This window comes from Vicugna pacos, chromosome 2, assembly GCF_048564905.1.
Source record: "Vicugna pacos chromosome 2, VicPac4, whole genome shotgun sequence".
NCBI lineage: Eukaryota > Metazoa > Chordata > Mammalia > Artiodactyla > Camelidae > Vicugna > Vicugna pacos.
Window position 1 is genome coordinate 43887454 of NC_132988.1, and position 26721 is coordinate 43914174.

The 26721-nt window shown below is 41.5% G+C and overlaps 1 protein-coding gene and 1 long non-coding RNA gene across 6 annotated transcripts in view; one reads left to right on the forward strand and one right to left on the reverse strand.

The window, feature by feature from the left end:
- Nucleotides 1-19772: 19772 nt before the first annotated feature.
- Nucleotides 19773-25659, reverse strand: LOC140686074 (uncharacterized). Its single transcript, XR_012059544.1, has 4 exons — nucleotides 23885-25659; nucleotides 22914-23173; nucleotides 21830-21906; nucleotides 19773-21245 (listed from the first exon to the last, which is right to left on the reverse strand). It is a non-coding gene; the product is annotated as an uncharacterized lncRNA (long non-coding RNA).
- ELOVL6 (ELOVL fatty acid elongase 6) overlaps nucleotides 22652-26721 on the forward strand; it is a 122322-nt gene continuing 118252 nt past the window's right edge. The window contains exons 1-2 of one of the 5 annotated variants that reach the window (XM_015245909.3): nucleotides 22652-22781; nucleotides 23462-23582. In XM_015245909.3, the coding sequence (XP_015101395.1) occupies nucleotides 23494-23582 (89 nt within the window). In that variant the 5' untranslated portion in view covers nucleotides 22652-22781; nucleotides 23462-23493. The other 4 variants (XM_031690901.2, XM_072938659.1, XM_006212041.3 and 1 more) reach the window with 4 other exon arrangements.

Genomic DNA, 26721 nt, shown 5'->3' on the forward strand with positions numbered 1-26721 from the left:
AGAGAGTTCTGCCTGTAAATGACTCTTGGGAAATGCATTATGCAGGCTTATCTTGCGAAACAATAAAAACCAACAGTAGAAAGAACACAACCTCCAATTTGCAGGTGAGGAAACTGAGGGGCAAAGAAGAAAATGGAGGTAAGTGGTTAAGCTCACTAATTTCTTTTCCTTTCCTTTCCTTTCCTTTTTTTTTTTCCTTCAATTACACTACGCTTTTTGTTTGCTCTACTTGAAGCACTGAGTACCTAGCTGACTGCCACAGTCCAAAAAAGATTTGTTCAAGTCTCACTTCAGTTAGCAAAAAAAGCTAAATTTGAACACTTAAATATATAATCTTCCCTAAACTGCTCAATTTGTGAACTATACATTCTTATCTGAAATTCCAAGGACAGCCTTAGTCATATGTGTATATACTTGAGAAATACAGGCATCCTCCACTTTATGAAAGTTCAGTTTATACCATTTCACTTTTACAAAAGACCTACATTAGTGCCTGTTTTTGCTAACTGAAAGAAATCCGAAAAATGTTCGCTTTTATGGAAAAAGGCAAAAAGCGAAAACAGCATTCAGCTTTGGTCTTGCAGGAGTTGTTTTGGAAGCAGTGCACACTCTAAGCAGTGAGAATGGCCCCACCAGCTCCTTCCCTGGAAGTATACTCAGCATCAAGCCACTGAGAGCATCTGTGCTTTTCCTCAGTTGATTTTGTACATCCGTTAGCAACATGTGTCCTAAGGTAATTGCTTCTCCACTTTATGCCATTTCTGCCTACAAAAGGTTTCATAGGAACGCTCCACTTTTGAATAGTAAGGGAAACCTGTACTACATTATTCCAAGTAACATAAATATATTCCTAACATAAATGTAACAGATGTTTAGGTTATAAAAAAGATACTTGAGCATGAAACTCCAAACTTAATCATTAAAAAAAAAATTAAGACATATCCAGTGAAGTCAAACGAAACTTAAAATGGATATCTGTTTTCATTCCCTTTTCTTATGATGATACAACTCATTTTAACACACTCCTAGGGCCCTGGGATTTTGTGAAGGGATTCATCAGCACAAATCTGAGCTCAGCATCACCTTTATAATTTTCATCTAAAAGTGTTAGCCTGTCTTTGGAGGCTTTGTGTCTTTTTTTTTTTTTTCTCATCTGTGAGATGAATGTATAGGATAGTATTTGTTTCAGCAAGATTGAACACTTGTTCTATAGTGTGACCACCTTCACCACTGTGGCCTCTTTATTGGTGGAAGTAGCATCAGCCCTGGTCTTCCTGTCTGGCTCTTAGTCCTTTCAAACCATTTTGTACTTGCTGTAAAACTTACTCCTTTCACCTCGATTGTGGTCAGTAGCCTTAATGGCCCTAAGTTTTCACCCTCCCTGTAGACACACCTTTTGTCACAGAACTTTGCAGTTTCTCTCATCCCTAAGGCAAAGTACATTTCTCCTCCCACCCTGAGGACTTTGAGGTCAGCCCATAACTAGCTTAGACCTGTGCAATATTAGTGGATGGGAAATGGCCAAAGATGTGAAAGTTATGTGAACGATTGGGCTTGCCCTGTTACACCTTGAAGAACGTGCCCAGACTAGTTTGCTGGTTTCAAGTCAGAAAGACACGAGGAAGACTACCAGCTTGCCCCAGATGCAAGAGCAAGCTTAGCTGAGACTCACAGAACCATCTACTTGAGCCCAGCCCAGATCAGCTGAACCCCAGCTGACCCATAATGAATGCTTATTGTTGTCTATCACTGAGACTTCTGTGATTGTTAGTTACACAGTGTTCCTGTGCCCATATTTAACTGATACATCACCCTTGTATCATTGTGTTAGATGCCTATCGCTGTGTAAATGATCCCCAACCTTAATGGTGTAAAATGACAAACATTAATTATCTTGTAATTCCTGTGGTCAGGCATTTGAAGATGCTCAGCTCGGTGACTCTGAGTATTTCATGTGATTACAGCCAAGATAATGGCAGGGACTGCAGTGATTTGAAGGCTTTAATGGGGCTGGAAGACCTGATCCCAAGGTCCCAGGTTCAGTCATAAGGTGAATGGCAAGGGGCCTCAGTTCCTCACGTGCTGTTGACTTCAGTTATAGAGCTTGCTATGTGGGCCTTTCCATGGGCTGCCGAGTGTCCTCATGGCCTGGTGGCTAACTTGCCTCTGAGAGAGACAACACAAAGGAAGCCTCAATGCCTTTATGACCTCATCCCCAAAACCACACACTGCCACTTCTACTTTACCATAGTCATTAGGAGATAGGCACTAAGTCCAGACCGTATTCAAGGTGAGGGAAATTAAGCGTCACTCCTTGAAGGGAAGAGTAGCTAAGACTTTGAACATGTCTAAAAACCACCTCAGAATGCCTTCTAACAGATTGTATATATCCCTCCTACATGCAACATACACTCACTCCTTCCCAGGGCTTCTGAAAATCTCATCCCATTACAGCGTCAGCTCAAAGCCCAGAATCTCATCATTTATATCAGGTCCAGGTGCAGAAGAGACACTTCAGTTTTAGTGTCTTAAGTATGGCTTCTGGAGTCCAGTTTCTCTCCATCCAAAGACCTGTGCACTAAAGGGACCAGTTACCTGTACCCACTCCCACCCCAAACATACAATGGTGAAACAGGCATAGGAGAAAGACTATAATCACCCTCAGATTTTCAAAACTATTTAGCAACAGAAATTATAGTCTTTTTTTTTTTTCATCAAATCTCTGGAAGGGATGTTACTACTATTTTACCAAAGAGTAAATAGATTTATGAATTCATATTTAGTGACAAAAAGGTAACCCCTAGTGAAAGGACAAATGATCATAAAGAAATACAAATAACCAAGTCACTGGAAACTTAGGTAGAATTATTAGTTAATGGTGCTCATGGAAAACCCAGAATACTTAGATTATAAAAGGCTTAATTAGTCATATTATATCACCACTATTAAAAAGACTTTCCAGATGAGTAGCTGTGAGCTATAAGAAGACATCTATTTCTGTTTTACTGGTATTACCTGCTAAAACAATGTTTTCATAGTATAGAATTTCTGCTTGGAATTCTGCTGAATTCGAGACTATCAACAGACCAGGTGTGAAGCCAAGTATCATATTTTCAAATCATGTGGAAAGGTACAATATTTTATATACATTCTTATTGTAAAAATGGTATGTAGGCAGAAAGGAATTTGAGAAAGATCTCTGAGCATTGGATTTTATTAAATAAAAGCTTTATATACACTGGGAGGTAAAAATGCAGGAGAGTATATGTTTTACATGGTTACAATTCTCCAGGTACAGGAGTCCTTTGGAATCATATGTATAACATTGTACACATTCTGAATTGATAAAAGTATACTACCAAGCCAAGTATATTCATAGAAATGGATCTTTCATGGAAGCCCCCAAAACAAATTAGTCCCCTGTTTACTTCTCCGTTGCTTTTGGATTTCTTTTTTCCTCTATGAATAGCAATTCTTGTATTTCATTTAAAATAACCTATGAATTCTAAAATCAGCTTAGTGAAAGTTAAGATAGTGATAACTAGAAAAAATTTTTGTGGTATATATGACTCAAAATAGTTAATACTCAACACACAAAGATCTGTATAAATAAGGAAAGGGCATAAGCTCGAAAGTCCACAATACTGTTTCCCATTTTTATTCTATTTCATTTTGTTATCCCATACGAGTGTTCTCTTCCATCCATCTCACTCACCCATCCATCCATCCATTTATCCCACTCTTCCACTTATTCAACAGATAGTCTTTACGTGCAGAATCCTTATTCAACCTTCAAAATGGTAGGAGATGCTGTTGTTGCCCCATCTACATGCCCTCACCCCTGTGACTGTCAGATGACAGAAATATGGCTCACCTGAGGGACAGGCCATAAGTACTTACGACACCTCCAGAAGCAACCCTCAGTCAATGGTGGACAGTGTTGGTACCACAACTCCTTGATCCCCAGATAGAACAAGTGGGGGTTACATGGTTCACTGTCTCTGTGTGGGAGTTGGCTGTGAAAACTGAGCCCTAATTCCTCTTTGCACATGTTGTATCACTTCCTTCCCTTCCCTGACTCATTCCCCTTTCCCCTACCTGTGCTTCCTAAAATTACTTCTTAATCCTTTTTCTCAAACTTTCCCTCCACAGATGAGAAATTACTCCCCACTCTGTGCTCTCAGAAGTACATATTTATGTTGTTTTCATAGCACATTTCATTTGTTGACTTGTATTTTAAAGACTCTTATCTCTCTCCCATTTTAGATTATTAATTCCTTGAAAACAAGAATCTTATTTACCTATTATTTACCCCATACTGAATGCACATTTTCCTATAAAGTTTATCTTTCTTTTTTGTATTTTTCCATTAGATAACTATTTTTAAAAAATAAATTTTTAGGTCAACACTGTCCTCTTTCCTTGAACATACTCTTCTTCATCTTCTCACCAGAGTATACTTATCGCTAAATCCCTCAAAATCATATTATTTTCTGACTTTACTGTGGACACTTATATTCTCTAGTTTTATCAATCTGTATCAATCTGTATTAATCTGTATTTGTCAATCAAATCTACCTTACTGATATGGTATTTAAATATTTTATATCCTTATTTTTATTTGTCTAATTGTTTGTTACATTTTGAACTGAGAGAGGTTAACTGGTATCTATCATCACTAACATAATTCTGTCTAATTTTCCTTTCTTCCCCATAATCTTGGCTTAATGAATATTGTGGCTATTGTATTATATGCATGGATATTCACAACTTGTATGTCTTCATGAAACTCTTTAGTATTATAAAATACACTTCCTGCATCTTAATTTGTTATATTTTGTTTTATATTGAGATCACGGTCCCCATTCTTTTGTTCACATTTGTCTGTTACAATTTTACATGTTCTTTTGTTTTTAGCTTTTCTAAGTTACTTTGTTGTGCGTGTGTTCATTGTATAAAACATTCAGCTGAGTTTGATTTTGTGATCCAGTCCATGATGAGGTGCTATAAACTTATTATTGTTATATTTCCCTAATGAATTGATCTTTTTATCATTAAGGAGTCTCCCTCTTTATTTCTGACAACACTCATTGTCTTGAAGCCTGTCACAGTCAAGAGTAACACAGCCATTCCATCTAACTGCATGAATAGTGTACCTTTTCCCATGCATTTCGTTTCAACCTGTCTGTATCTTTATGTTTCCAGTGTATCTGCAATAAACAGCATATAGTCAGGTCTTGCTTTTTTAATCTATTCAGAAAATCTCTGCTTTTTAATTGTAGTGTTTTGACTAATAGCATTTAATACAATTATCAACATGGTTAAGTTTAGATGGATCATTTTTACTGTTTTCTGTTTTTCCCCGGTTTTTTGTTTGGTTGTTTATTTTTCTGTTTTCTTTGGTTGTTTATTTTTCTGTTTTCTGTTTCATGCTTTCTTTTGAATTGTTTGAATATTTTTTAGAATTCCATTTTATCTCTCTATGAACAGAAACTATATCTCTTTGCATGAATTTTTAGTGGTTATAACAAGAATTACAATGTACATCCTTAACTTTTGCAGTAGGTGTAGAGTTAATATTGTACCACTTGATGTAAAAATGTAGAAACCTTACAACCATATAGATCCATTTACTATCTCCTATCCTTTATTCTGTAGTTGTCATTTATAGTACATCTACATACATTATAAACCCCACAAGGCAATGCTATAATTTTTGGTTTAAGCAGTAATATAGCTTTAAGAAAATAAGAAGACAAATCTATATTTACTCAGATATTAATGATGTATTCATTTTTTCACAAAACAGAAGATCCAGAGGAAAGTAGTCCCAGAGTTGGTTCAGTGGCTCAATAAAAATCATCAGAGACTAGAGTCTTTTTATCTTCCTATTCTGCCATCCACATCAAATTGGTTTAGACACCGTGACTGGCACATTTCAGGAATCATACCTCATAAATATACCAACATCCAGCTGAAGAAGAAAGATGTTTCAATACTTTCCAAGAGGCCTGGTAGGACCCAGGACCATGCTTTTGAATAATTACCCTAAGAAAGCATCTGGCATTGAATTTCCATCCTCTCTTATAGGAGGTAGGCTCTTTAGAGAGGAAGGAAGGAAGGAAGAATGGCTGTTGGGCAGGAAATCAACAGCTCCCACCATACCTTCTCACATCTATTTACTGGTAGTGACTGCTAGGAGTGTTATATTTAGAGGAACTGAAGACTCAACTTGGGAAAGTTAAAGACTCTGATTAACATACAATGTCTGCCATCCATATGGGAAAGAATGTTGGGGGTGTGTCGGTAGCCTTAAGTGAGTAGGCTGTGGGGCCCAGCCTTCAGTGAATCGCCAGTGGGGCCCAGGCCAAAGTTCACAATAGCTTGTACCTGGTAAGGAGTAAATATACACATGCACCAGTTATGTAAGCCTTATAAACAAAGAAGTAAAGGTATACATGCACGAGTAGCATTATGTAAGCCTTCGGAACAAAGACATGAACAATGCACACATGCGGGCAGAATAGATAAAAGCAGGACAAGTGCGCCACGCAGGCGGCGCCATCTTGTTGAACTAGAAGAAAGTGCTGAGCACCACCGCCACCGCCGCCCGCGCCACCCACTTGTACTGCAATAAATTGCTGTTTTGCTCTATGTCGGCTCCTTGTGCATTTTTCCAGTTGGGCAGCTCACCTCCTCGAGTCCCTCTTCAGCCTCCCTTGGCTGACAGGGTGCTTTCTATCCGTTGGCCTAAAATGTGTCACATAATTCTGGAACTATTGCCTTCAACACTTTATTATCAAGCCCTCAGTGGTTTAGAATTATACATCCGGATATAAATATTAGTGTTGGTACACACCACTACTTAAGGTGCCTACCTGGCTGTAGAACTCCTGCTCTGCATTGATGGTTAGCCTTCACACCCAACTTTAGGTTCCAGTGGATACAAATTCCATATTAGCTATCAGTTCTGAGCCCAGTCTTACCTGAACTGAACAATTACTAGCCTGTCAACATAAATCTACATAGAGTTGCCCACCCCTCTAGCCTACCCCATATTCCACTATAATACTTGAAGAGTAAAGCTTAGCATAAAGTAGTTAATTGTTAAAGGTGATGCTCCCAAAAAGTTTAATGAAGATCATTTGTGGTAGAGGAAACTTCTAGAGACCCTCAAATTATTCAGCATATTTCAAAGCCAATGCTGAATAAGACCATATTTGAAACCCCTAGGCTGTTTACTAGGCTATAGAATATATTTTACATTCAGTCAACTGCTCTGCAGTATCCTAGAACAACCAGAAAACTGTAATGTTTTTATCAGTAAATGCATATAAATAAAGCCGACAATTACTATTTCAAGCATCAGCTGATCGTGCTTTAAATCAAATTAATGAACAAGCCATCTCAGCCTTGATAAGCTTATCATTTGGCCTGGCTTTAGCTAATACATAATACCACACATAATACATAATAACCATAATACATATTTTCTTCTTTATTATGTGTTTTCTTTTTTCTTGAGAATTTTTTTCACTATATGTTTTAGAGGGAAAAAAGCAAGGATTTTATTCCTGGAAAATTAGAATTTATATATCTTATATTTTACATCTTATATTTTAATTGAAGGTTTGTAAATGAAGAGAAAGTTGGGGATGTATTATGGAAGGAAATTAAGTTTTTGTTTCCTAAACATTAGGGCTAAGTTAGCAGAATCCTGAAATTGATTGATCTCTGTCCTCTTCCACATCCCTTGAGAACTGTGTCAGTCAGTATTCACTGAAACCACACTCAAACCGCTGCAGTTATCTTAAGCAGAAAGGAACTGAATACAGGGAATTAGGTCCTGACCAAAATTTTTGGAGTAGTTTATGCATAGGGCTCTAGGCTGAGTCTTTAACAATGAGTTCTAGAAATGGATCTGCTGGAAGAGCCACTATCTCCGGGGCCACCACTGGAATTACAGAGACAAGAGCACACCACCACAGCTGTAACCCAGGAATGAGGATGCTGGAATCAAATCACTGCCGCTACCGCTGCTGCCTTTGCCACACATGCATAGACACCCAGGAAGCAGAAGAACAGACCCTGGGAAACTGCTGCAGAAATATCAGCTAGCCCTACGAAAATAGCCAAAAAGGGCAGGAAGATGACTTCCAGGTACCTTTGTAATATTGTGATTTATAAGAAATTTATAATAAAAAATTACGGTTTTTGTCTTCATTCCTAACACAAAGCTTGGAATCTCCTCAGTGATAAAAATGATAAAGATACCTTTTATTATTCATTACAAGCCCCTTTCAATCACACCTGAGTTTATATTAATGAGGTGACTTGTGGTTAGCTTCTGGAGGAAGGCTGGCTGCCAGGGGAACCAACCATGTGATTAGAGGAACTTTCAGCCCCATCCCTGACCTCTGGAAAGCTCCGTGCCCTTCCCCCATACCTTGCCTTATGCATCTCTTTCATCTGGCTGTTCCTGAGATGAATCTTTTATAATAAACCAGCAATCTAGTGACTAAAATATTTTCCTCAGCTCTTGGAGCCATTCTAGCATAGTACTGAACCTACAAGGAGGGGTGTGGGAACCTCCAGTTTGTGGCTGGTAGGTCAAAAGCACAGGCGATGGCATCTGAACTGGGAAAGGGGAGTGGGGGAGCCTTGTAGGGTTAAGCCCTAAATTTGCCGGATCTGACACTACCCCCAGGTAATGTCAAGATGGAGTTAAATTGTGGGACACCCAGTCAGTGTCTACAGAGAATTGGAAAATTGCTCAGTATTGAGAATGAAGTGTACAGTGGGGAAAAACTGAGTTTTTCTCCACAACTTTACTCCCACCAAATATGTCATGACTGCAGCTAATAGACAGAACCTAATCCACGTCCAGATTGTAGATGCAAAGAAAAGTGGTCAACATAGTTTTCCCCTTTACGGTCTCAAGTTTACACAAAGTTCACAAAAAGGAGAGAGGAATGGAACCAAGCAAGACACTCTTCAGTATCTATCACAGACACTGTGTCTCAGTCCTAATATATGGTATTTGTACATTCTAAAAGTATACAGTGCCAGAAATACATGATGGAAGTTACCCCCTTGGGCAAATAAACTATTTTAAGTAAATCTTTTCTATTGAAAGTAGAGGAAATGCAAGTAGTGTTACCTGGCAACTTTGAATATCAGTGAAATGATTAAGCATACAGTTTCCATTTATTCATGAGCTATGGCTACATGGTGCCAAATTTCCAACTGTTTGATATTACAGGAAAGGAAAAAAGAATCTGAAATTTGTAGGGCTCATTTGGTCTTGAAAGTATTTCAAAACCTGTACTTCCCCCCAAGTTTATTCATTCTCTCTCACGGGGAAAAACAATCCAGGAAGAAAGGCACTCTGGCTTGCACCACATAAAATCTGAAAACTCTACAAATACTAAATAAAGTGCTGCAATAGGCTAGATAATATCCACCGAAAGATATCAGGTCCTAATCTCTGGAATCTATAAATATTACCTTATATGGCAAAAAAAAAAAGTCTTTGCAGATGTAATTAAATTAAGGATATTGTAATGGAGGGATTTACCCTGGTTTATCCAGGTGGGCCCAGACTGCAGTCACATGTATTGTTAAAAGAAGGAGGCAGAGGGAGACAATACAGATACATAGAGTAGAAAGTGATATGAAGACAGAGAGATACAGACTTGAAGATGTTGGCCTTGAAGATTACAGTGATGCTGCCACAAACCAAGGAAAGCCAGCAGCCATCAAAGTTGGAAGAACCAAGGAACAGATTTTCCCCCATAGCCTCCAAAGGGAGCGTGGCCCTGCTGACAACTTGGTCTTGGCCCAGTGACAATGATCCTGGACTTCTGGCCTCTAGATCTGTGAAAAATAGATTTCTGTCATTTTAAGGCACCAAGTTTATGGTAATTTACTATGGCAGCCAGAGGTTACTAGACTTGTAACGGTGATCATTTCATAATATATGCAAATGTATTTTGCAAGTATGGAAATATCAGAGCACAGTAGCTCAGTTGCTTAAGGCAATTTTTCTCCACGGACATGTTGCCACAGAGTGTGTACCAGTTGTACAATAAGAAGAGCATGGATCAGAGAGAATACATTGCTTAAAAGATCACACAAGACAAAGAGTGATGCACTAGGGATTTAAGCTTCAGTTGCTCTGATTCCAGAGGCTGTGCTTTCTCCACTCTACCACACTGCTCCCTGAAAAATGTGACAAAGGTTCCCTTGTTTTAGCCACTGGACTCACTCTCCACTCCACTCCTAGCAGAAACCCTGGCTTCTTCCTCAATTTCTCTCTCTTTCTCAGACCCACATCTATTCAACAAGGAAGCCATTCCTATCCAAATGCAGTGTCAGATCTTGAATCCATTTCCTTCTCCCATTCTGTTGCCACTGCATCAGTTCATGCTATTACTTTCTCTTCCCTGAGATCATGGAAGTTTACCAACTCTCTCCACTTACTTCCTATGGAGCATGGCACAAGCAACATTTCATTATCTCATCACAAATTACTTCACCTGCTCTATTTCTGCCCACACCCAGGGTTCTGGTTATACAATAAATTTTTATCCTCCTTCCACCCACTAGGCCTTCTCAAATGCTTGGTTTTGTACATGCTATTCCTTCAGCATGAGGAGAACATTCTCTTTTCCACTTGCCATCACTCTTACTCATCCTCCAAGACTCAAGGCAAATGTGACCTGATTCATAGAACCTTTCTTGATTTTCCCAGGCAAGCAGAATGCTTCCTTTACAACATTTATTGCCGAGCATACACCAACTGGATCATGAATTCCTCAAGATTAATGTAGAAATAATATGGGCTTCATATTCTGGTTCAATAATCTCCAAAGTCAGGTATGCAATACCTGTTTGGTGTTCATAAAAATATTAAAACTTTTTGAAAATTTTAATTTATGTTTATGTTTTTCCTCTTGTTTTTAATTTTCATATTTCATCACCTTTGTGGTGGTATTTTCTTAGAGTTAGGAAGAAAGTGAAATATTCTCATACCTGTGTTTCTGTTAAAATAGGGAAAGAAGATAGACTTGAAATAGCAGTGCATTCAACAAAAAATGAGAAAAAGTAGATTTCTTTGAGGAGTGAAGACCATTTCAACTTACTTAATATGCACACAAGGTGTGTTCAGTTCAGTATAACCTCATTGTTTATAATGTGCTTACTTCATTCGTCACTGAAAACTGAGCTCTGAAGGCATCTGAGTTTTCAACCCTTACCTTTTGGAACCATAACCCCTTGACGTTGACAGACAAAGCCTTTCACCTCCTTGGCTCTTGTTTTGTCTTGTCTCCACCTCATCACTGATCTCCATCTATTCTTCCCGGATAACTGCTGTTCATGGAAATAGTAATATCCACTGCTGAGTCTTTTCTAGCTACTAAAAATAGATAGGCGTGTTTCCCAAGGACAAGTGTTTCCTAGTCACTAAAGTATCTCAGGGGCAGGAAGATAGATCTAGAAAATTAATTTGAGGCTTAAGAAAATTGTTTAATGTACGCTTAGAATCCCATGCCTGACACTGTTCTAACCTCTTTGTACAACACCCCTACAGGATAGGTTCTGTCCATCCTATATTGCAGCTGATGACACTGAATCCTAGAAGTTTAGGAATCTCAGAAATAACATGGTTAGTGAGAGGCTCGGGCAGGAATTGAATTAAGGTTTATCAGATTGTATCAACAGTCTTGAGCTCAGTTCTTCCTCAAAAGTGTTCCTTGGTCTACAGTGCTTTTCTTTGCCATTAAGTACATTAAACTTCTACCAATTCTCAGTGACTCAGCTCAAATATCCTCTGGTACATAAAGTCATCCCTGACTTCCCCTCTAAAACCTCCTTACTTCTTCAAACACAACGTTCATTCCACAAATATTTACTGAATTCCTATCTGAGATAATATGCACAAAGAGCGTAGAGCAGTGCTTGGCACGTAAGTGAATAAGCAATCTGTTATAACCCTACTGCCCATTTACATTGCATTGTAATTGTTGTAAGTATTTCCTCTCTAATGGCGCTCATAATCGAGAAGGAAAGAAGTGTGCTCAAAGAATGCTGGGCCCATAGGACAACAGGAAGATATTTCACAAACTGTAAGAAAATGAACAAACCAGAAACCTCTTTAGCAGAGTATCAGAGGGTTTCCTCTGTATTTGAACGCTAAAATCTGAATGAATAATGAAAGTCTTTGAATGGGGGGAATGCCCTAGAAAAGAACCTGGAGTGACCATTGAAAACACCTACTCATTCAAATAGGGAAAGAAAAGCGCAATAAATAAGAACTCAATGGAGGAAAAAATAAATAAGCTGTCTTGGGAGGGATCTTCATGGAGGCATTATATTCCAGAATGCCAAAGGTGGAGTCATGATGAGCGTAGTTTTGTACTTGTACTTTTATGAATTGAAGATTTTAAAAAATCATATTGCATGAGAATGTTGTAGGAATTAAACTAAATGAGATAATCTATGTGCAATGCTTTATTCTCTGCCTATCATTGACGCATCTATCCAAAATGTCAGTTCTCTCCTCCTCAACACTCCCCTTCTGAATGCTGGTATCCAGCCTATTTTCTTTTTATAATAAGGTTATTGATACACAATTTAACCATTTGTTGGGGGAGAGATAATTAGTTTTTTTTTAATTTAATGGAGGTACTGAGGATTGAACCCAAGACCTTGTGCATGCTAGGCATGCACTCTACTGCTGAGCTACACCCAAACTTTTTATCATTTTTTTAGGTACCTAAAGTTCCTTAAAACTCACCCATTTAAAGTGTACAATTCCATGGTTTTTAGTGTTTTCACAGAATTGTACAACTACACTACAGTCAAAAGATCCTTTCCATCACCCCTCAGAAGAAACCCCATACCTTTAAGCTCTTACCCTGATATCTGTGCTTCCCAGCACTAGGTAACTACCAATCTAGCTCTGTCTCTATATATTTGCCTTTCCTCCTGCACCCAAGGTTTAAGGGAAACAAATTCTCTAAGCATGGGCAAAAACTTCAGTCAGACTTGGAATTGCATGACTGCTTCTGCTTCTCACCATCTTATCTGAACCTTGGCTTCCTTAACTGCATTATAGATAATAAAATCTACACTGCAGAGTTGCTAATAAGGTTAAACGAGATACAGTTATGTGACGAGACTGGTACATTGTCTATATTCAATAGTTGGTTGGCTATTATTATTATTATTATTTCTTTTTCAAAACCATCATCATGTCTCCATGTCTATGCAAGTGCTTTTTTTTCCCCGCAGTTAGAAACTGGGACGCCTTCTCACCTTTTCTGTAAAATGAATTCCTTCAAGTCTCAGCCCAGATGTCACCTACTCTACACCAGAGAGTTATTGCTTTTATTTTTCTTTATTTACCAAACACGTATGTGATGCTCACTATGTTTCTGGTCCCTAAGCACTTTCACAAATCCTCATTAACAGTCCTATGAAGTAGATACTGTTTATTCTTTTTTTAGAGAAGAACATTGAGGCATAGAGAGATAAATAATTTGCCCAGATCACCGAGCTAGTACGAGGCAAATGCAGAATCTGTTAGCAGGGAGACCTTATGAGAGGTACCCTCCACCAGTTTTATATTTAGTTTAGTTTTTTTTTCTTTTTCTTTAATAATGTCATACTGGTTTACAGTAAAACTGCAGGGGTTTTGTTTTTCTTTTTTGAAGAATGTGATGTTTGTGGAGTTTGCAGATCTAAATACACCAAGTGGCCCCCAAGGTTATGAAAGCTGTCAGGGTTGCTTTCTCAGATTGTAGCTGAAGCTCAGTTTACTGGTCTCTTGGTAGAAACTTCACTGAGTCACAAGCACCAGTGATTTCCAGTATGAGGCTTTCAGTGTTTCTGAATGAACAGGCTCTGAGAACAAATACCTTTGCAAAAGCCACTCAACCTGGCCAGGCCTCGATATTTCCCCATTTCTAAAATGGAGGTAGCTGACCTGGCTCATCTTCTACACCTCTGCTGTTCTACCTGTGAGACATGAGGGGTGGGGGCAGGGCACAGCCATTCAAGAAGTAACACAACAATTGACACCAAGGCAGCAGAAAATTCAACTTCCAACAGGTCATGAGGCCCAAGACAGTGGGAGACTTGACTTCCAGTAGACCTTGACCTTCACTATACACTCGTTGTAATATATTAACTTGGTAAATGGCACTCCCACAGGCGTCATGACAGTCCCGAGGCTGACCATAAAAGGTCAAAGATTGGACAGTGGCCCAATTCCTGGGAATCCCAACCCCTTCTCCAAAGTAGTTGGAATAATCCTCCCACTTGTTAGCATATGACGCTACTGAACCCATAAAAACTAACAACCCCCACACCTCATGGTGGCTCTCCCTTTTGAGTGAGACAGACTGCACTCTGTCTATGGAGTATGTATCTACTTTCACCTTCCTCTTGGCTTCTGAAACAGCCTGGACTCTATGGAGTATGTGTCTCTCTAAATAAATCTACCTTTACTCAACTGTGTCTCACTCTTGAATTGATGAAGCCAAGGACCCACACTTGGTGAGGCACATGCCAGGGACTCAGTTAAGACCTGGAACACAGCCATTCTCTCGCCCCACATTCATTTTCCCTCTTTCACATGGGCCTGAGGAAAGGTCATACCATGAACTTTGTGCCTGCTAGTCACATTACATAGAGTTTATTGTATTTAATTCTCATTTTCAGAGAAAGAAATAGAGGTAAGATAGATAGAATTATGCTGCCCCATGACTGACAGGGTCCACATGGAATTAAAGGGTTTCCCAAAGTTCTTTAAAGTTGCAGTGGGATGCAGTTACCAAAAGAACAGAGAAAACAGCAAATTTCTGCATCAATATAGAAAGAAATGAGTGTAGGCTCTGTTTTTCTTAAAAAATTCCTGCTGATGCTGCAAAGATAATTCCTAATTTCACCGATTTCCTTTTCTCCTCAAATCTGTCTCTGGTTTTGGAAAGTTTTCTTTCAGTGTTGCTTACTTTCAAATCTCTCTTCCAGCCAGTGTTGCATCTCTTATTTATGTCTAATCCCCTGCCTATTATTTGGTCTCCAATGATCCCATTTGTTCTTCCTCCACATCCTGATGAAAAAGTCAATTTTGAAAACTCAAAATGATTAGAAAGTGCACTCAACTTCATGATACCCAATAAATCACTAGAATTTATAACAGATATTATATGATATTAATCCAAAAAACATGGTTCACAGCTTCAAAAGCCTAAATTACAAAATTTCAAATAAAGAATCAGATATTAATAAATCAGCAAGATCTTGGAAAACCCGCTGTTTGGGAACTATTTTACTCATTTGGCTCTTTGGGAACTCTTTTATTTTGTGGATGGTATTTTTTTCAAGGTCATTTTATTTTCCAACTTTAAACACCCTCCAATCTCTTCCAAAATTTTTCCCAAGACACTTGAGTAAGTACAAGTGTCCTCTGTATGGTCTAATTGAGAAAGACTCCAGGCTCAAAGTTGAATTGGTTGAGAGAAATCTGCTCCTGTGAGTGCCTGGGGCACTCAGAGAGGGTGAACCACAGCTGGTCGGGCAGGGGTAAGGGTGGGGTCGTGGCCATTTGCTGAGCAGCAAGTTTGTCTATGTTGTCTTCCTTCTTCATTCTTTGCCTGCCAAGAATCACAAAACATTAGAGCTGGAGAGAATGCACTGACCATATTGTCCAAAATCCTCATTTCACAGAGGAGGAAACTGGGGCACAAAAAGGAGAAGGGATTTGCTCAGCATTACCTGGTGAATTGATGCAGGGCTAGGAAAGGACTCAGGCCTTCTGACAGCAGGGCTAATACTGTTTCCGCAGTGCTACACTTTGCCTTTCAAGATATCCTTCCTCCAACAGGCAGCTAAAATGACTTTTGCCAGGTCTCACTTTGTCTCCATCTAGGGCTGGTAGGTCTTTGTTCCTCCGACCCCTCCCTCCCACTTTCTTCCTTCCTTCCATTCTTTCCTACCTTGTTGTATATAAAATATAGCAAAAGAATGCATTGAATAAATAAAATCATAAAAACAAGAAGCAAAAGAAAAAGTCAGGCTGAGATTATAAAATGGAGAATGGAATAAGGTTTAAGCTGTGTATTACGTTAAAAACTTGCTAAAAGGGCAAATCCCCTATTTGCCTCCAAGTATTCTAACCATAAAGACATGATTCACATTATTATTTATAATAAATCAATTATTTAATATGACACAACTATTCTTTATACTGAGATCAGATAGAATTCTTCTTCAGAAGTTCCTTATAATAAAAATATTTGAGACTTTTTCTGTTCCTTTAAGCTGTCTGCTCTGGAACAGGCTGAAAAGTTAGTCTTTAGGAGTTTAAATGGTCTTCACTGTCTTAGCCCAAGTGGTGAGGTGGTACAGGTCTTCCTAAACCTTACATGAGAGTAACAGCCCTGCTCCTCCAAAGGCCCAGTCATGGTCTCCTGTCCTGCCACATCCTCTGATAGGTGGGAAAGGGACCCACCAGGACCTATGCCTTTCCTGAGGTCTCTTTATAGTTTGGACCAATATAAATAAGAGGGATCAGAGGAGAGGGTCTGGGTATTTCTTTGTAATTCAGGTAAGTTTATTTATCATTAGATATTTCCATGCATATTCTCTTTCCTACAAACAGAGATAGTGCAGCGTTGGTGGTATAGTGGTGAGCATAGCTGCCTTCCAAACAGAGATAATAAGGAACAGACACAATTTCCTAACACCCAGTTTATTAATACGTACATATGTAGAGAGAGAGAGAGACAGAGAGAGACCTTTATAATAATGTGAAAGTAATTTTAGGTCTCCCCTCACATGCAGGTTGCCCAGTTGTCCTTCAGGGGTGCTATGATCTTAACAGCAACCATGAGAAAGCTGCTTTCAGTATCAAATAGTGTTCTTCACATTTTCCTTTATATCTCGAATACATTTTTATGCTACTGACTAATTCTGTGTGTTGAACGTTTATAGAGGAAGTTTATCAGAATACATCTGAATAAAGAAAGCACAAGAGAAGCATGAGCTTATGATCTCCTTGATCTCCTTTGCCAGCGAGGCCCTTAGTACCAAGGGCCAAGACAAACTCATTCCCTGGACCTTAATTGCCCTTTGCTACTCCCAAAGTGAAAAGTCTTGGCTTACAGGCTCAGAGGGTTTCAGGCAGAAACTATCTGCAGCATGGTGGGCACATGCTCACAGTGTTGTGAAAACTCCAAAGTTAAACTGCACTTTTGAGCTCCTATTGTTGCAGCAAAGTGTGTTACAGCTCAGTGTTTCAGCTCAGTTGTGACAGCAACCTGGACCCGGGAGAGAGACCAAGCAGCACTCGGAGAGTTGGAGAACTCAGGTTTATTACCCCGGTGGGCCCAGAGGAGTTAACACTCCAAGCTCTAGACCCCATCTGTAGGTTTACACAGCGTTTTATGGGATACCAGTCTAGACTTTGCAACATCATATGCAAATAATGTATAACAAAGGTGGCTAATTAGGAACAAGCTTTGTAGAAATGGACCAATCAGGAGTGAGGGAAATGGACCAATCAGCAATGGTAAAAATGGACCAATCAGGAGTGAGCTCCATGCAAATGAAGTGCTACAAATGGACCAATCAGAAGTTAGCTCAGGGAACCAATAGAATCTTAGGGATAAGTTCCACTTTCTTAGAAGTAAGCCATTTCAGAGGCAAAAAGCAAGATAATGCTGCTGGGCCAGGGAACTGGATGGTGCTGTCAGGAGAGTAATGGCCCTGCCTGGGGGTCCTGCTGGTCTTTTTCATGGGGCTTCCCACCTCACTATCACATTCCCTTCTTACACCTTCTTAAATTAAATTTCTTCCTCTGAACTGCTGTGCTTACTGCTAACTTAATTGAAGTTTTGTAGGTATCTATTTTGGATTGTGAGTCTATTTTTACGTAATTATTTGCACTTCTCTTATTTACATAAAGTTTTGATATCTTTTATATTTACCTCAATTCCTTCCAAGATCAATAAGGCATATTCATCACTATGGTGAGATCTTACAGGACAGGTCTATTTGGAATGGGATCTGAGGTGACCCAGGCCCACCCCCGAAACTCTGGGACAAAGGAAGAAGATATGTTGGAACTCTGGCTGGGCACCATAGCAGGAGATGCCACCCTGGGCACTCCAGAGCATCTCTGGAGGGCCGTGGGTTGCAGGAGGTGGGTGTCCAGCTTAGCTAGTTCCTCCCAGTGCTTGGGGGAGGGTCTTTAAGGAGGCTCCCAGCCCCAACTTCCTGGTTTGTTCCAACCAAAGGCCATGTGAGGAGGTGAAGATTCACATCTGTTCTGTCAGTTTTTTTTTTTTCAGAAAAGGAATGGGAGTAAAGTCTCCTTGGCCTCTTTGGTCTGTAAATACACTGTGTCATTGAAAAAAAAAATTCTTCTTCAAATTTATCATTTTCAGAGAAGTCTAAAGTGAAAATGATCAGGAACTGAATTTTGATTTTTTTTTCCTCTATGGAATTTTGTGGATGAGTTTTTTATTTGCCGTATTAAGAACACAAAAAGAAAGCATTTCTCTTTTATGAATCGATATGGTTTACAACTTTTGGAAAATATCTCCAGTTAGGTTAGCAAAGTTTAGTGGGGGAAAAAACTATCAGATGTGGCCCAGATATCACCAACATCTGTAAGTAAGGCCAGAATAAAACTGCAACTTACAACTCTATTCAAAGAGCTGTATTCCCTTTTCACCTGTGCCCTTTGCCCAGACAATGCCAGCTTGGTGGCATCAGAGAAGGTACATAAAGAAATTATGACTTGGATCCCTGCATTTCTAAGTCAGAATACAAGGGGAAAAATATACCTACTTGAGGTTTGTTTTCCAGTTTCAAAATCTCTAGATGTGCTGAAACAGAGCTATACAACTCTGGGATGGTGTGGTTCTTGGTTCTTTGTTACAGCAATTCTATGAACTAAGACAATCAAGAAATTGTTGTCCTTGCTCATATGGACATTTATAATCTCCTATAGGAAAGAGGATGACTAAGGGCTTAAGAGATGTGCTAACAAAAGCTTCAAGAGTTTAGGAGGCAAGAGAGAGTGAGAGATCTTAGCTCTGAAGAGAAAGAGCCTCAAGTAGGGAGTAGCTTGTGAATATCCAAAGAACAGACTGAATTTGACAGGGAGAAATGGGGGGTGGAGGAGGGGAAAATGGGAGAGAAGAGTATTCCAGGCAGAGGGACTGATGAGAGAAAAGGAGCCAAAACTTAAGATGTCCAGGAGATGTGAAATGGTTCAACTTGGCTAGACTCCACCTATGGAACAGAGGTCTAGAAAAGTAGGTTTAGTAATAGAAGGGCTCAGAAACAATGTGTGTATTTTAGCATATTTCCATATCAGAGAAGTTTTGAGCTGGTATCAAGATCATTCAGCCTGGTGTTGTTATTTTATACATAGAAAAGGAAACTAAAGGATCCCCGCACTTTCTCCAAGATCTTATAGCCAGGTCTGGAATAGAATCGGGACCAAACTCCAGATCTTTCGTTTAGTAGTCGGTCATATTTGCAATAAATTTCTGTCTTTCAAGTGTTCCTTCCTTTCTGGCCTAATTTTGAAAATTTTACTACTAAATATCAATTAACTGTTACTTTTTAAGCCCCAGTTATTTATATTCAATATTAACTACCTATCTGGTTATGGGTTAGAAATGCACACAATAAATCTTTTCATAAAAATTCCTACTGGTGTTCCTGGGCACCCTCCCAACATTCCCCTCCATCTTTCCTAGCCTTCTGTAGCCCTCTGCAAGAAAAATATCTAAGCAAATAGCCAGGTCTTAGTGTATGTTTTGTAATGTAAAATAAATGTGGAAAAATCACCATTTAATGTTTTATTTCTAATAGAAAAGTAACCCATTATCTCACTACTCAACTAATTCCTGTGGATTTTTTTAAAAAATGAAACACAAATACTTCCTAAGAAAATTCAAATATTGTGGGAAAATAAACAGTAGGAACTCTCTAGTTTATTCCCAGTTCTTTCCCCAGATATATACATCACCATCAAATTCTTGTCTGTCCCCTCCCCCCCCAAAAAAGAAAGAAAATGTGTACAATTGTATGTGCTTTTCTTAATGTATCACTATACAGAATGTCCTGTGCCTGCTTTTTAATTTTCCTGAAAAATATATTCTGGTAGCTCTTTAGATATGGCAATCTGTACAACCATGTATTTTTAAAAGACTTCATAATATTCCATCCTAAGGGTGTGCCATCATTTAGTTAATATTAGCCATCATTTATTTAGCCCCTGATTACTTCCAGTGTTTTGTTATACAAATAGTACTGAATACTATCTTATACATATACCTATAATTTTTTTTGTGAGTGTATCCACAGAGTAACTTCTTAGTAGTGGAATTACTAACGATTACCATGCTTTTCCCCACCTAAAAACCCTTTAATATTTCCCCACCTCACTGCAGTTAGAATCAAATCCAATTCTCTTATCTTGATTTACCAATGGTCCAAGACCTGGCCTGCCTGCCTCTCCAACCTATCAGTTACTCCTTCATTGTGACCTGGAGACACACTAGTCTTTCATCCTCAGTCCTGCAAACTCGATCCTTATTTCAGGACATTTGTACTTGCTCTTGCTTCTGCAAGAATGGCTGTCTCTTTGTCATTGTGGTTTCAATTATTGATCTAAAAACAGATAGACTGGTGGTTATTACTCCCTCTTACTAAAGATGGGTTTATCTGGGATTAGCAGAGAGTTGCAGTTCAGGGAAGGAAACCGTGGTGGGCCACGTGCAAGTCACTACAGAGTAATGGAAGGAGACCACTTTTATAGAGGGGAAAAGGAAGTTGGGAGGGCTAGAGTAATCAGAGTCCATGACATTTCATTGGTTGAGTTGTTGCCGGGAGAGGAGTCTTTCTTCATGTTGGGCTCCACTGTGGTTGCACGGCAGGAGAGCGCCCCCTTCTGATATCCAGACTCTAATTAATTGAGGTTTCTGGGTATGAATTTTTTCCATAGTTCACAGTCATCTTCTCAGTGAAGCCTTCAGGGTTTAAATGAATGCTCCCATCTCTTCACATGATGCTGTTTAATTTTAATTTTAGGACTTCACTTTATGTGAAATTATTTTGTCTTCCTCTCTGTAATGTGAGCTCCAAAAGAGCAGGAGTCTTGTCTCTCCTCTTCCCCACTGAGTCCTGAGATCCCAGATGAGCACAGGCTCAAGGAGTATCTGGTGAAAGAATGGTCAAAGGATAAGTGGATTTAAAATGAGTAAATAAGCTACCAAATTGCTTTCCAGATAAAGTCACTGGTTTTCACTAACAGTATCTGTTCCTCAACAACACTTAGAAATATTAAGAACTTACCATTTTTGCTAATTGTCTACTTTAAAGTTCAAGAAATTGGAGCTTATCTCCCATTTTAAGCACTGTTCAGAAAAAATCAGATATTTGTTTTTAACATAACCCCAAATCCATCTTAACCCATAACCTCCCAAAATAAACAGGTAAAAACAGACATTATTTGGATAAGAAACATAGTAAGCAGATGATAATTTCTCATACTAGTTTAAGATTGGCATGATGACTAGTGAGAACAGTACTCAATTTAAAAATGGAATCCTTTTAAAGCAAATGTTGGACTTACCTTGCAAGTTATAGCAAAATGTTTGCTGAATTTCCTCACACTTGATTCCTCTCCCACTTCCCTCCCTTCTTTCACTTATTTAATCTCTTCACTTTACAAATATTTATTGATGACTCACAAGCCCAGGTAATCTGCTAACATCCCTACTGCTCACCAGGCCACACCCACCTTCCAGCCTGCTCAATCCTGCCAAGTCTTTTGGCTTAGTTTTTACCTTCAAATTCAGACTTGCACTGCAGAAATCTCTAGAATGGAAGAGATGAGAAAAGGCCATACATGGAATGTTTGGGAGCATCAATTTATAAATTAACTTAAAATTAATTTGCTAAATATATAAATATTTGTACATATATGTATAATTGTATTGATTTTTAAAACTCTTTATTTAACTTATTATACCACCCTCATTTACAGAGATGTTTCTCCCAGTCCCCACTTTTCTCTGGTTCTGGGCACCTGATTTTAAATGAAAATACCCTCTCTTTGGACGCCCAGGAAGGTGGGGAGCTGGGAAGAGGGAAAGAGAATGTTCTTCCTACTCCTGATGGCCACCTAATTTTTAAAGCATAAGTCCCTTACTATTATCGCACTTTAACCTTACAATTACATGCACAGATTAGATGGCCAGAAGTCGCCATGTCTCATATTTCATTTTTCCTAGCTTGTGGAGTGGAGGGACGTTCAGAATAAGAAAATACTTTTCCCTTGGAAAAAAGAAAGAGGGATGTATATGGAAGCTGAGGTTAAAACGTCACTGTGAGACTGGGGGCTCAGCAGGGGTCAACATTACATTGAACCCTCTCTTCAAACACGATTCTGTTGCATATACCACCCTTATAATAAAAAAGCGAAATTTCTCGTGCAAACAAATAGTTTCTGCATTGGAGCAGTTGGTCCTATTCTCCTATTTGCTAACTTCCATTCCCTCTTTGTCTCAGTTCATTAACTCCACACCTTCCCGTACCTAAACCCTCCACCTAACCTCCCCCGCTCTTGTGGCTACTAGTCAGTCTGGACTGTCCACCCGCCTCCTCCTCCGCAGCTCCAGCTGGCACGTGACTGGGGAGCTCTGCGGGCCGGCAGGCCCCAGGTTGACTTAAGTCAAAGCCGAAGCCCTGAGGTAAGTGACCCGGAGGGTACGGTTGGGGCGAGGAGGTAGGAAGTGCGTTCCTTTCACGTGGGATTTCTATGCAAATTTGCCTGGACTTCCTGCCAAAGCGCTGTCAGGTTTTACTATTTATGGTCTACTTGCCAAGCTCTCAGGTCCACGCGCTTTGGGGCTGCACTCTGTACGCCGAAACTTCAAAGGCCAGGCTGGGCGGCCCACAAGGTCGGGATTGAGGGATGCAGATGATCTCGAGGCCACTTCCTCCCTTTCCGCGCCCTTCCTCCACTCCCCTAGTCACCTTCGCGTAAACAAAACGGCCCCCAGGGCTAGGGAGGTCTCGGTTTCTCTTGCTCTTCCTCGCAAAGGGTTAATTTGTCAGATCGCACGAGGGGGAGGAGATTTCCCTGTAGACAAGTAAAAAGGGTGATGGACAAACGTGCGGGCACTAAGACCGCAAGGCATTCATTTCCTCCTACGGTGGATGCGGACGCCGGGAGGAGGAGAGTCCCAGAGCGAGGAGCCGGGCGCGGAGGCACAGGCAATGCTCAACCCTCAATGTAGCTAAGAGAGGCTGGGAGAGACCGATTGCCGGAGACCAAGCAGCGAGGGAAAGACCTAGGGGGGTGGGTGGGGGAATCATACAGGAGAGCACTTGAAATCAAGCGCTTTACAGGTAATTTTATTTTGTGTAGAGAACACGTAGCGATTCCGAAGATCAGTCCCAATGAACATGTCAGTGTTGACTTTACAAGAATATGAATTCGAAAAGCAGTTCAACGAGAGTGAAGCCATCCAATGGATGCAGGAAAACTGGTAGGTGATGCTTTCGCGTGATACTATTCCTGGGAGCCCTGCGCGTCTTCCTGGTATGCCTTAATGTCGGTACTCCCTTTCTGGGGAGTGAGTGGAGCGAGGAATCGCGGGCAGCAGCGAGCGGGTCTCCCGGGTTCAGGAGACACTGAGGCTGCATGAAGCGCGTGGGTCTGTGGGTGCCCCTGTGTGAACCGTGGCTATACATGCATCTTTAACATAGATTATATAACATAGAACATATATGTGTACATAGAGTAGATGTCGCGCGGCAGGGAAGGCGGGAGAGATGTCACAGCCCCTACCTGTGCTACTCCTGGTTTCCCTCTAGATTTGGCTTTTCTTGCTTGGCCTCCTGCAAGCAGAGTGTGGAAGGCAGTGGAGGGAGGACCCGGCCTCCTGCTCCCTTTAACCCTCTCCCGTCCGCCGTCCTCGGCTCTCTGGTCCTCGCCCTCTTCCCATCCCTCGTGTCCTTCCTTTCTCCTTGCAGCTCTCCAACTTCACTGCCCTCCTCTTTTCTGCTCCCCAGCCGGATTCCTCCTTTCCTGGACCTCTTTCCCCACGCGGATCTCTTTCCGGTTTCATAAAGAGACAGGGGCGGGGGGTGGGGGAGGAGGGGACAATGAAAACAGTGATAAAAATGAATGAACCCGAGCGAGCGGAGCCACGCCATTATTAAGTTTGTTTCACGGAAACGCCTTTTGGCCACACTCCGTTCTAATTTAGTAGGAAGCTGCTGACTGGAGTTGATACACTGATTAAAAACCCCTCGGTTCGCAGAGTCCTTGGGGGCTCTTCCCCAAACTTCTAATCCAGGAACGCATCTTTCTTGTTTACCGTGTACCCTCCGCCAGTCCTTTTGAAAATCCCAGTGTGGGAAGCGATCCTGTGTCACCTTGCAATATTTAACAGGGGAGGGTGTGTGTGCTCATCTCGCTTGTTTCTTGTAGACAGAGCTGCTGTGGCAGACATTCTCTTCCTCCCCTTAACCCTGGGTCTGGCGATTGGTAAAGAGCGAACCCCACGCACCCCCCGAGCCGGGCAGCAGCCGGCAGCCTCCCAGGTGCCGGATGGGAGGGTCGGGCCGAGAGGGCTCCCGGGAGCTGGGGGATCCTGCCCGCAGCGTGCACGAGCGCGTGCTCCGGCGCCCTCACGACCTGCCTTCCTCCTCCCACCTCATCAATGGGAAACCCGAGACGCCGGCACGCCGCGGGCTGGGGCGGGTGGGTGCAATAGGAGGGGGTTGCTGCGGGCAGGAGTCGGGGAAGAGGGGTTCAACTTCTTTTTCTCCAGCCCCCAGGAGTCCCGACTGGTCTCGGGAGGCTCGGCTACCGCTCCCCCCTCCTCCCTCCCGGCCGGTCTGCCCTGGACCAGCTGGTCATTTGCGGCTGCAGCCGGGCGGAGCCCGCCCCCTGCGCCGTGCCCGCCGGCTGGGCCCGGCCTGTTGGTGGGGGAGCGCAGCCGGCCCCGCTCGGTCACACTCGCTGCGGCTTGGCTGGGGGCTTCTGAGGGCGCGGGGGCCGGAGTGTGGCGGAGGGTCGGAGCCGGAAGCCAGGAGGGGAACGCGATCCGCTCGGAAGACTAGGAAGTGCGGCAGCAGACGGAGATAGGGCTGGGGTCCTTCCCGGGCCGCCGAGGCCGAAAGGGCCAAGGGCGGGTTCGGAAGATGATTGTGCACTGGGAAGCTCGATCCCGTAGGAGTTTAGACATTGAAAGGCCTTGGCGTTCCGGGGAAGCCGAGCCCCCTCGGGCTCCACCGCCTGGGGACCTTCTCCAGATGCACTTCCTCTTCCCGCTTAGGGGGTGGCGCTGAAGGCGGGGTGGGGGCGGTGGCCAGTGGCGCGGGCCAGCCGAGGGCCCGGGTCTTCTCTGCAGCTGTTTGTCCTGTTTCCTTGCCGCGCAGCTCGGGCCCATCTTCCCACCCCCGGTGGCCTAGTGTGCTCTGTGTTCTCTGACGTCTGCCGTGTCTCCAACTGGCTGCATCCTTGTCGAACCTGCCTCTCTAGAGCCGGCTTCCCCTCCCGCGGGCTGCCCGCGTTCACTGTCGGCCAGCCCTCTCTTGCACCATTGCGCTTGGTACTGCCTCTTAATCACTTGTTGCCTTTTCTCTGAGGCTACTGTCTGTGCCTCCTCCACTTCCAGGTACCATTTTCCCGCCTCTTCCCCATTCACTCAGCAAGTACACACTGAATCAAACAGGGCCTAGCCCTCTGGAGACTGAAAATGGGGAAAATGCGCCAATTTATCTTTGCCTATTGGGCTCTACCACTGTTTCCTTCTGGCTCTTTATCTGAACCTTATGTCTGGCAATATCTTTCCTGGCTTTTATTCATATACATGAATATTTACCTATATGTCTGTGCCTCTTACCAGACCATCATCTCTCAGGGCATGGTTCTTGTCTCATTCCACTATGATTATGTAGAGCATCTTGAAGGATGCTTTGTACATGGCAGATGCTGGGGAAAATGCTTATCTAGTGAGCTAAAGTGACAATGGGTGCCCATTTTATTGCCAGCCCTACCTGTTAATACCTGAAGCTTAACTTACTTGGCTTCCTTCTGCATTTTGAATGCTATGTCATAGTCACATACTAGAGTTTCCCCTTCCTGGCCTTTTCTCTTTTGTTGTTTGTTCTTCATGGCTTACCTACTGCAGCACAAAACCCTGCTGTTACCCTTTCCTTGCAGGTCTTCCGGACCCTAATTGTCTTGCTTTATTCCTTTACTCCAGAGTGTATGCATTTCTCCCAATATCCTTGGGGCCCAGTTTTATAAACCTCCTCCCCCAAACTCCCGATAATACAAAATCTTGAGCCCGGTGTATAAGAAAATGAAGATTTCCTTTTCATTTCCCTTGTTAACAGGAGAAGGGGCTCCATACCAAGGCTTATACCCTCTTGGGGGCAGGGGAAGTTTAGGAAATACAGGGTCTTGCCTTTCCGAGACTCATTAACTTAAAATGGCTTGAAATAGCTTCTGGAGGAAAAACACAATGTTGGGAAGCTTCTCTGTTTTTTGACAAATCATTTTCAGTTGTTCTTAAAAATCTATATACATAGCCTCAAATGAAACTCCATTTAGAGAATTATAACTTATGTCTCAAAAATGAGCTACACCCACTGTCTTTTGAAGGATTGTGA